General features: G+C 37.6%; 1 protein-coding gene across 1 annotated transcript in view; it reads right to left on the bottom strand.

The window, feature by feature from the left end:
- The window catches only part of LOC107028486 (regulator of nonsense transcripts 1 homolog), a 13723-nt gene extending 3127 nt beyond the window's left edge, over positions 1-10596 (bottom strand). The window contains exons 1-23 of the mRNA XM_015229566.2: positions 9823-10596; positions 7625-7876; positions 7369-7539; positions 7180-7230; positions 6565-6657; positions 6314-6409; positions 6084-6134; positions 5833-5951; positions 5312-5420; positions 4713-4835; positions 4540-4611; positions 3990-4061; positions 3822-3888; positions 3514-3656; positions 3294-3365; positions 3091-3219; positions 2293-2448; positions 1907-2020; positions 1469-1567; positions 1317-1394; positions 807-941; positions 411-485; positions 181-298 (exon numbers count right to left, since the gene is read on the bottom strand). Of these exons, the coding sequence (XP_015085052.1) occupies positions 181-298; positions 411-485; positions 807-941; positions 1317-1394; positions 1469-1567; positions 1907-2020; positions 2293-2448; positions 3091-3219; positions 3294-3365; positions 3514-3656; positions 3822-3888; positions 3990-4061; positions 4540-4611; positions 4713-4835; positions 5312-5420; positions 5833-5951; positions 6084-6134; positions 6314-6409; positions 6565-6657; positions 7180-7230; positions 7369-7539; positions 7625-7876; positions 9823-10356 (2929 nt within the window). The 5' untranslated portion in view covers positions 10357-10596. The remainder of the gene's footprint in view (positions 1-180; positions 299-410; positions 486-806; positions 942-1316; positions 1395-1468; positions 1568-1906; positions 2021-2292; positions 2449-3090; positions 3220-3293; positions 3366-3513; positions 3657-3821; positions 3889-3989; positions 4062-4539; positions 4612-4712; positions 4836-5311; positions 5421-5832; positions 5952-6083; positions 6135-6313; positions 6410-6564; positions 6658-7179; positions 7231-7368; positions 7540-7624; positions 7877-9822) is intronic.
- Positions 10597-11040: the final 444 nt, after the last annotated feature.

Genomic DNA, 11040 nt, shown 5'->3' with positions numbered 1-11040 from the left:
AGGGGGGGTACAGTAAACATGCATGACTAATGAGTTCCCAGTCAAATTCTTCGCGCCTCTAGAAGGATCCATATGGAAAAAGTCACATCCATTTCATAACATTTCCTACTATACAGATAAAAGCTACTGAATTATGAGTGTTAAGTAAGCCAATAGGAGAAAAACTAAATTCCAACATACCCCTAGAGCGACTACTTCGCTTGTCAGCATTGGGGTTTGATGAGGCAGGAGATCCATAATTATCACTGGGAACAATTCCAGGTCCACCACCAAAGAAAAGCCTGCGGCCATTGTAGATCTGCAAAACCAATGATACGAAAGATCAACACCACATCAGAACCAAAATATGATACATTCTGCTGAGGCACAAACATCAAACTTAGAAAGAACATATAAAAACCAACAAGTACCTTTTTTGGCTTCTGAAACTGTACCATACTTTGCTTTAAGTTATTTAAAGGACCTTCTACCAAGCATTCATGCTCCTGATTGACAAACATGTAGAAGTTTGAGCATCTCAAGGCGTAATAAACTAAAAGAGATATTGAAGTGAATCCAAGAGTTGAAAGCAATAATGACGTATTCAGACAAACTCAGCAATACAACACCCTCTTCAAAAGGATTGGCCCAAAAATAACACGCAATGAGCAAGATATCAAAAATTTCCAGTTCAAGAACACCTTAGTTTAGAATAATCGTGAAATGCAGAATCTTAGGTAATAAGCATTTTAAAAATCAGCATTACAATAGAAAAAAAAGAAAAAATTACCTTAAGCATTTTCATTCAGAACTATTTAAGAAATTACCTTGTAGTGTGTCAGCAACCCATTCCAGAGAGGCTGCTTGCTCAACACTTTAGGATTTCCTAGGATAACGATTCCATAACGAGCACGTGTAAGAGCAACATTAAGCCTGCGAGGATCATTCAGAAACCCAATGCCCTGAAATGAATGGCAAGTAAACTATAAGTGCACCAGTTATTTATAAGGCACTGGCAATATGGGACGTTGCGCACAGCATGTTTTTTTTTTGTTTTACTTAACTTTATGGCCAGAACAACCAACAAAGTATTAGAAACTCAGTCTACCCCTTGTACCCCCAAATCAAAAAGGGGTGAAAAACTTAGCCTTTTAACACTTTAAAAAAGATGGAATGCAAAAAATCAAAGGTTATGGTGTATACATGCTGTGGAAAGAGCGGGAAAGAAATAAGCAAACATCACATGAAGATGACAAACTATACACGCTAAACCACATTGGTATCATATTAACATGAACAGCAAGCGAAAACAGATAATTCTGGATATCTATACCAACCTGATGTTCATTGCTCCTGACACAAGACAAGATGATATAATCTTTTTCTCTTCCTTGAAATGAATCTACACTTGCAACCTGATGATAGAAATTACTCAGTTAATTGGAAGAATATAAGAGAACGGTAAGTAGCCCCTCTATTCACAGGTTACCTCAATTTCCTTGTAAAGTTGCTGCCTTAAAGCACCATTTCTAGACATATAATTTACAATATATGCTCGTTGACCCTCATATGGTGTTATAACTCCAATCTGGCAAATAAGATACAGACAAAGTTGTATACAAATGAATTATCCAACTGTCCTAGACACTTTGATTGCTGAGAAAAGGAATTCATAGTACCGGAAAGAAAAGTTATCTGCCACAATGCATTTGGAAGTAGGTAAGTGTAAGTACAGGTTTTTAAACTTAAAAATAGAAATCCTTTCTTCAAATTAAGTCTTGCCAATTTTTAAGGATTGTGGTTTCTCTTAAATATATATATATATGCTTGAAAATGATTATTCCATCTTTAAGTTTTACTTTGCAGAAATTTTGTACTAACTTCTTTAGCATCCAAATGACAAGTTAAAAATCTAAACACCACATACCTGACTAGGGACTACACCACTTTTGAGGAACGTAGTCACTAGCTTCTCAACGTTAGCAGCTTCAGTTCTATTTAGATAGGAAGTTCCACTAGCACTGATCTCTTCTTGTCCCATCTATATAGAGATTAACAACTGCATATGACTCTATACAGCCAGAAATGGGAATACACAAAATAGAAAGTGAAAAAGAAGTCATTAGCCTATAGGCTATATCTCTACAACACATAACCTTAGCATCTCATAGCCATAGCAGTAATATCTAAAGATAATCAAGAGAGAACAGAAACAAAATATATACATCTTTTCACTCTAGGAAGGACAATAAGAAATCAACTATATAAATTAAGAATACCGGGACATAATTCTTTATATAAAATTGAGCATACCTGGACATAAAAGAACATGGGACGGTTTGGCACAGGCCAAGGAAAATCAATGCCTAATGATTGTCTCTCGTTGATGGTTACACCGTTTTGAAGTGTACCTTCGTAAAAGCTATTTGACGGGAACTCTGACAGTGCAGGATGCATACGGTATTGTACCTAATATTGCGTTTCAATGGACAGGAGAACCAACATTATATATCCATTGAGCAAATATAAAGGGAAAAGCAGAGAAGGTACACACATTTTATAGTAAAGAGGAGTCTGAACAGCATAGACAATAATCAATAAGTTAATGATAAATGCTAACAGAAAGGAACAGACAATCACGAAAGGAATGGAAGGAGAGTATCTACGATTGTACTTTGTTAGGCAAATGAAAAGGGCTAGAATGGCATGCACAGAAACTCAACAACTGAAATCTAAGTTTAAGCAGGATAGGGACTTGATAATCCCACTACACAATTTGGTATGAAGCATGGGAATATCACACACTTAAAACTAGAGATCTTTTGTCCAAGATCTACCTGTTGCTTGCGGGAGGTAACAGGTATCTTGTGAAATTAGTTCAGGTGCGTGCAAGCTGGCCCCGACACCACAGTTATCTATCTATCTCTCTTTCTCTTTCTCTCTCTCAGAAAAAAGGTAAGAAGAAATAACTGTCTACATAAAACACATAAGCGCTTCAAATCATTATATCTATTGCATGAAGAACGAGAGATAACACTGGATCTCATAATTCAATCCAACCTCATAATCCCAGAAAAGTTAATGCATCAAAAAGACCGCCCAGAAAATCACCTGCAGCCTGATTGGCTTCACACCCAGCAGTACAAGACGTTCAAACAGGGATTGAGCAAGCCCAGCCCGTGCAGCTTTCTTGCACATAATGACAGGTCCAAGCTGGCAGTGATCACCAACAAGGACAATCTAGCACATACATGACAGTAAGTATCTTCCATATGTATAGCATACCTCAATATGAAATAAATAGCAGCAGTTACCTGCTTTGCTCCAAGAACCAAAGGAATAAGGCATTCAGGTTCAGCTGCTTGAGTGGACTCATCAATGAGCACCTACAATAAGGTTGCATAGAAGAGATGTCGAAACCATCAAGGAAACATCCAAATGAATGAAAAGGCGCACACAAAAAAAACTAAATGGATGAGAAAGTGAGGAAAGAGCTAAAGATCCTCGACATCTTCACCTCTGAGGCAAACCAACCTGACGGAATCTAAAATTTGCCAATCTAGGATCTCCAGCACCAACACAGGTGCAACAAATCACATCAGCACTTTGAGCTATCTCCCTCTCTGTAGCCCGTTTCAGAGCTTTATATTTCTTCTCATCACCGCTGGAGAGTTCTCCTGAACATCAATAAATTAAATGAATTTGGATAATGTGCACAAATTTATCAATGCTGCAAACAGATGATCGTGTATGTACATAGAAAACCAAACTCTTCAAGCTAACAAGTTCAATTGGAACACCAATATCCATAAAGCATAAACAAACTATAAGGGAACACCAACCTTGTTCATCCTTCAGTTGCTGTAACTTGTGAAGTTCACTCTTCTCGGATGTGTCAAGATGACGAACCTACATGGACAAAGAGTTGAAGAATGGATGGAAAGAAAAGAATAGAAGGTTCTGAAAGAAAACTTATACGTAAGTGTGTGATAATTCACAAAAGAACTAACCTGATAGTGAAGGGTTAAATGCTCAACTGGAGAACTGACAGCTTCTCTCGACTTAGCACAGAGCCTGACAACCTGGGAGAAAATAATTCATAAAAAAATAACTGAAGAATCCAACATTTGATGAAGTTTCTATTCATTTTCCGTGACTCCTAAGTTCTCATTACTTTTGATTTCTCTTTCCTTCAGTTGTGTGGTTATATAACAATCAGCAAGGCGCCTTCAGGTTATGGAAAAGTACTCCTTACCAATCAAAAAATATGGAAAGGGTGTAGAGGAGGGGAAAAAGGAACATGTGATGTCAAAAAGACAAGGAAGAGTAGTTCAAATTTCAATAGGCTACTTCCATTATATAACAACAAAGATACATGTGTTGATAACCAAGCAAAAACAATGACTGAATGTTATTTTTCTGGAACTAGTGAGTATTTTATTTTTGATGCATAATCTTAGAATCTTCTGTACGAAAAAAAAATAGTGAATGACAACTTGTAAGAATAGTTCAATGAAAGTTATCCAGCAGAGGGAGATACACACAAATGCTGCTCCTCACCTTCAGTCCAGTAGCACTTATTTTCTCTGCTAATTGGTCCACAGCCACGTTACTGGGTGCACAGACCAAAACCTGATGAAAAATTGTCAAAGAATCAGTAGAGAATATGCTTAGAATCAAGGGGTTACACTAAACAATGAAGACAAGGTCAACTTGTAGAACAATTAACTTACCTGACCCTGGCCTTGCTTGGCCATATGATACACGATGGCAGCGGAGGTAACAGTTTTTCCCGTACCAGGCGGACCTTGAATTAAACTGACGGGCTTTTGGAGAACACTTTTTACAGCAAAAACCTAGAAAAATGCAAATGTACTATAAGACAATATTATTCCTCTTATTCATTTCTATCCATCAGAGATGTGATGGGGTGACCATTTCTCCCCTTCTCTTTTTGGGGGTTGGAGCAAGCAGATATAAGGCACCACTTTCAGGCTAATAAACTGACAGCTGAGCGGAGGGAAAACTTTATGAGCAGAGCGACCAAACAATACTACCAACAAATTGGATGCAGGTGGTGACATTAGTAAGAATAGTCAGCTAACATAACTATCATAACATGTGTAGTTCTCTAGATGCACAAGTGTGCACGTGTATAAATCCCATAACTTCTATTCCTAAGGTGTGCACTTGCAACTATGAACTTGCCCCCGATTATATATTAAGAATAATCCTGAAAAACGGGTAGGAGCAAGATAGATACTGAAACTAGATAGACAACTCTTCTGTTTGAAAACGAGCTAAAACTTCAAAGTAAGACAGAACCGCCAACCTGAGACGCGTTAAGCTCTGGAAGACCAGGAGCACCAAAACGGCGAGGAAGTGCATTCCGAACCATCTGCATCTCAACTTCGTGACCTAGCAGGTGATGGTAAATATACCTACATAGTAGAATCAATGAATCAAACACGAGTATCCTAATAAAGAAGTTATAATCTGGTTAACACAAGCAACGTTATTTACTAAAGGTCATCAAGTATGAAAAACTACAGCTATATTATATACTTTAAAGTTCCCTCCTGACACCAAGACTGGACAGCAAAGCAAAGTGAATTATCTATCACATTCAGCAACAGCAAAGTAAAGCAGGATAGTGAATTCTTGCTACATAAATGCTTCCAAGAATCACAGTATATCAACACTTGGAAGAAAGTCAGAAAGTAAATATGAGATGTGTATAAGCAAGATGTAGAAGTATAAATTTAAAGCAAAATAACACAAACAAGAGGGAGAAGGACATGTATCATTTTCTTTTAACTTCTTTAGAAAATTCAGACATTCTCACTCACTCACCCACTAACACTTGTCTCATCCACAGCAAAAGTTTTCATTGCAGTCTGCATTCTGTCAAAGCTCGTACTCTTCCAAACAAAGTCAACACTCAGCCCATGGGTCACATCAACCGGAACTCCCTGCAAGACAGGAATGTTGCAAACGAATTAAGAACACAAATCGCGATGTAACTTTTCTGTTTTTTTTTTTGGGGGGGGGGGGGGGGGGGGGGATGACAAGATAGAGAATAGGAAGTCCAAAAACTAATGTACCTGACTGGCACGAAGCTCAAGGGCAACCTCTTCTTGAGCAGTTAATTTTATCTGAAAATCGAAGAAACAATTCACCAGTCTTGGTCAAAAAGCCAGCCAAAACACACAAATACCAGATGTCGAAGAATACACTTCTCCTTCTAAGTCATCTTGTATGTGTGTTAAGGGTGTTCTTAAGGAGGCTCCATAGTTTTTCCCTTCTAAACAGGGTGAGATATCAAGGTCCATACCACATGCCCCACTGACTGCCATGCTGGATGAGCTGCATCCCCTGAATAACGCAGTCGTAGCTCATCACCAGGTACAAGTCGTAACTCATTGTCTTCCTAAAAGAACAGAACCCTATGTTCAGTGCAGATGAGTGAAGAAACAAGAAATCCCACTTCAAGAAAGAATTGGCAATGACAACAACGTAACAACACAAGAATTCCAAGCTTGATGAGAGGCATTGGAGGCAACTTTTATGAGGATGATAATATACCTTCGGGAAAACAAAATATGCTACCCGCTTCTTGTTGAGACCAATATCCCATCGAACAGTGAGGTTATCTTTACTTTGAGACTCTTTCATCATCTACCAAATAGAAATAAAATCTTGTTACATCAGGCAGTATGAAACCTCAATATAAAACATCACAAGACGGAGAAACGACACTATCAGTAGAAATTTTTGGGGTCTTATACAACATTATCAGTTTCGCGAAGAAAAGGATGATATCATTAGGTAATTGACAGGGATAGAACACATAGGAGGAAACAATGTCTTAGATAGACTACAGAACTCAATCATAAAAGAAAGAAGAAATATCTCATAATTTACAGATTAGACACATTTAAGAGCAAATATAAGGTTACTTCTGATTTAAGACTATTGGAGAGACCCTCACTCTACTAAAATGCAATTCTAATGGTACTACGTCACCCAAAAGAAAAGGAACTACTACACTATCCAAAAGAAAAACCTACAAAGGAAAATTATCTACTAAAGGAAAGCAAACGACATTTTTGTATGGAACAAAATGCCAAGAAATAAAAAAGAAACATAATGCACTCAAAATTCAGCAAGTAAAAAAAAATCATCTAATGGCTGACATACCTTATCATAGTCAGCTTCAAGCTTGATCAGCGGTGCAAATATGTTTTGATACTACATTAGAAGGATAAAGCCAAACTTAATTAACATGTCAACCACAGGAGTAATTCATGAATAAATCCAGGGTGATTTTATGGAGCATCTATTCGACAACAAAAGTTAAACAAAATAGGATAGCAACATTAAAGACACCTGATAGGCATCTTCATACTTCAAGCCAACAGGCTGAGGTTCATCATCCACACCTGGCTTCTCAAGATCTTCCAAATTAGCATCAGGATTTGTCTTCCACAATTCTTCAATTTTATTTATTTGTTGAGCACTGATTTGCCGTGCCCGCAACTGTTCTTGCTCTGATGGAACCTGCAGCAGGCAATAGATTACAGAAATAGGAGAGGAGCAAAACTCAGAAAGCACATACGAGGAATCAAGAAAGAGTATCCCAAACCTTAACCAGCCATTGCAAGAAACACCTATCATCGATTAGGGGGCACCACTGACTCAAATCCCAATTCATATCCTTCAGCGCATTAACATTCAAACATGGTTCCCTGCAGAGGAGAACAACGACACTCTCGGTCTTGGCAGAGATGAAACCAAGAAGAAAGACGTTTCGACATCCACAGTTGTAGCACTCTAGAATTGTTTCTCCCAGTGGACTATCTTTATGAAGACAAACCTCCTTGTGTTTCGCTCGGACCTAAGGTCAATGTTGTAGATTAAATTTAGTAATTTCCAAATGCCTTGTTTCTAAAGTGAGAATGACAGATGTACCAACTACAGGAAAAGCCAAGATACAGCTAGCAAACAGATATAGCTCATAACCTATTTTTGTCGATGCATGAATATATCCCACTCTTTACTATAGTAACAAGATTCAAATGTTAGCACACTCTTACATGAATATGTGTCATATTTATAGGTGAACTCACATCTAATGGACATTGAGCATGTAAAAAAGAGAGATCAAATAGAGTGCATCAACTCCCTTAATAAATCAGCAAAAGGTTCTGCCTTCGCTCTCTATTTATTTTTAAGTAGATAATGCCGTCGCTTCTCAGCTTTGATAATATACAGATATCAGTTTAATTTTCCCTCTACATCTAAGAAAGTAGACTTGCAAAAGAAATAAAATCTTCAACTAACTGACGCCTTCATATTACCATGTTGAATATCCGTCACCATGACACCATGTCCAAGAGAAAGAACAGAACAAGGGAAATGACCTCATACATAACAGCAGAGTGTCCGAAAGGGAAAGAGAACATATTAAGAGGCACAAAGGATTCTTCATCAGTGACAAATAAGCTCAGTTCATAAATTAAACAACTAATACTAGATCATTTTAATCAAACTAGTTGGAGTTGGATGTACAAATCCCACAATCTTTTTTAAACAAAACAGGGGTCATTTGGTAGAGTGTATTAGGAAAAATCATGCATGCAATAGCCTTGTGTAGTGTTTTCACCTTGTTTGGTACTCTTTTCTAACCTATGTATAACTAATGTTTGCATTGGTTGTGCACTCAACTGAGTATTACTAATACCATGAATTTTTAGCTATTAGCAATGGATTTTAGTGCATGCATTAGCTGATTAAAGACCCAATTGCCCCTCAAAACTATTTTTACATCTTTTCCACCATAATAGTGGATGGTATCTTTGTTAATAGATTTTTTAATGCAATGCATGCTATTTTAATGCATAAAAATAGTCTATGTATAATTAAAGCAAGCATAACTAATCCATGCATTGCTAACGCAAGCATTAGTAATACACTCTATTTAGCATTATTCTTATACACTCTACGAACGACTCCTAAGTTATAGATTAAAATGAGGAACAACTTAGTGCTAAGATATAAATCCACTACATTCTTTTCCAGTTGGGCCTGATTGATTCCACCTTTCAGTAAGTTGTTCTCCAGTTCCTAAAATCGCCAATAAATTGATATATTAAAATATTACTGGTAAAGTCTTCCTGTTCAATCCAATGCAACAGCTTTCTACAATCCCACCAGCTATAGTAATTGTCATCATCCCTGACAGCCACACTACGGGAGCTCAGTTCTTCTTTCTTTTTTTCTGAAGGGGAAATGGGGAGGGGATTACAAGGTGGGGAAATCAAACCCGCACCAATAATGTGAAAGTTCAAGTAGCCAACAACCAGGATACTAAGATTCTTCATGGGAGCTCAGTTCAATTTTTCTTCTCTCTCCTTTTTTCAACCAGAGGCAGTAAGAGCCTTCAATTGCATCATACAAGGAAAAAACAAAACAGCAGGTCTGAAAAGAATTTTTCATGCAATGACCGTAGGTCAAAACACCTCACAACATTTTTTTGATAAGTTACAACACTTCATTACAGACAAAATTACATAATGTGCTAGAAAACAGCTAAATATTCACAAGTTTAAAACTTCTATTTCTAAAACAAACTATTCTGTTCATAGGTCCACACTACTATTACTCGCAATTCTTCTTTGAAAAGTAAAGTAACTGTCATTTCACAATTCACACTAAATTAAACATCACACAGCATACAGAAAGTAGCTTGTCATTTGTATACCAAAACATTTGGTCCCTCTTCCAGCACATTTCCATATTCATAAGTATTTAACAAAACACAGAAAACTAAAGCATACATACCAAGTGATTAACAATATGAGAACCCGAAGTATTCCCTCTCGAATTACAGAACCATTTGCGGCAGGATGGGACGTTACACCTAACCACACAAGCAGGATTCGTCACTCCACAGTACTTACAAGCATGTTCAACCGCAAAATCTCCTTTTCCATACTCAAAACTCTCATCATCACCAGTCTCTTCAAAATTCAAGCCGCTCATCCCTGCCGCCAACGCATCCACCGCCACCGCTGCCGCCTTATTACTACTAATCTTACTACTACTACTACTCCTACTCCGTCCACCGTCACCGCCACGTGATTTACCTGACGCTTGAGAAGCATCAGACGACGACTGCAGACGATCAGGAACTTCAGAGACTAAGGAATCAGACGGTGTAGGCCAAGCAGATGATCTAATTGGCTGTGAAAGCTCATGAAACTCAGGATAATCAAATTCTTCTCCCTGTGTGTTGAATTCCAAAAATGTGTACACATCGTTACCCGTGTCCGGCTGCGACGCTGTGTCGTACAAACTATTCCCCTGAGAATCCATTTTTGGTGATGACAGACAGCACTCGTTAATCACATACGAATTCAGCGTCAGCGTTAGGGTTAGGGTTTAGGAATTTGAATGCGCGGAAGAAGAAGAAAACAAATTGTGTTTTTGTTTGAGATTTGCTGGAGATAGTTAAGGATTTACAGTGTATGGAGGTTGAGGGAGATCGAAGAAGAAGAGAGATAGATACAGAAATGTTGAATGTAAAGGTGAGTGCGTTGTTGTTATTTTTTTCGTGAAGACGTCAGGGGGGGGGGGGTGGGGTGGAGTAACGGTGGGGAGGTCACGTGAGATAAGACTTGATGCTATGTGTGATTGGGTGATTTTCGTTTCGTCTTGTGTCATGGGCACGTGACCCTATTCTTCTTTTTTCTGTATATAATACATGCCTTTTGTGGGACCGATAAGAATGGAGTGAATATCGCGTGTTAGGCTATAAGGTTAATAGAATTAGAGTGTCCATTTTGATTTGTGAAATTTTAAGCTTATAAGTATCTGTTGTAGTACTAATTGTATTTTTGTAGTTTTTGTTATTCGTTATTGTTTGTTTCTTATAGATTTTATAATGCTTTTTTTATCAATCGAGTATTATGTTTTGTTCATTAATATTTTTTTCAATTGAGTTTGATGTATTTGAACAAATTTTTTATCAAAATAATCTTGAAATATGACTTAAACTTA

The sequence above is a fragment of the Solanum pennellii genome, chromosome 8 (genome assembly GCF_001406875.1).
Source record: "Solanum pennellii chromosome 8, SPENNV200".
Taxonomy (NCBI): domain Eukaryota; kingdom Viridiplantae; phylum Streptophyta; class Magnoliopsida; order Solanales; family Solanaceae; genus Solanum; species Solanum pennellii.
This window is presented reverse-complemented; position numbering and strand designations above follow the sequence as displayed.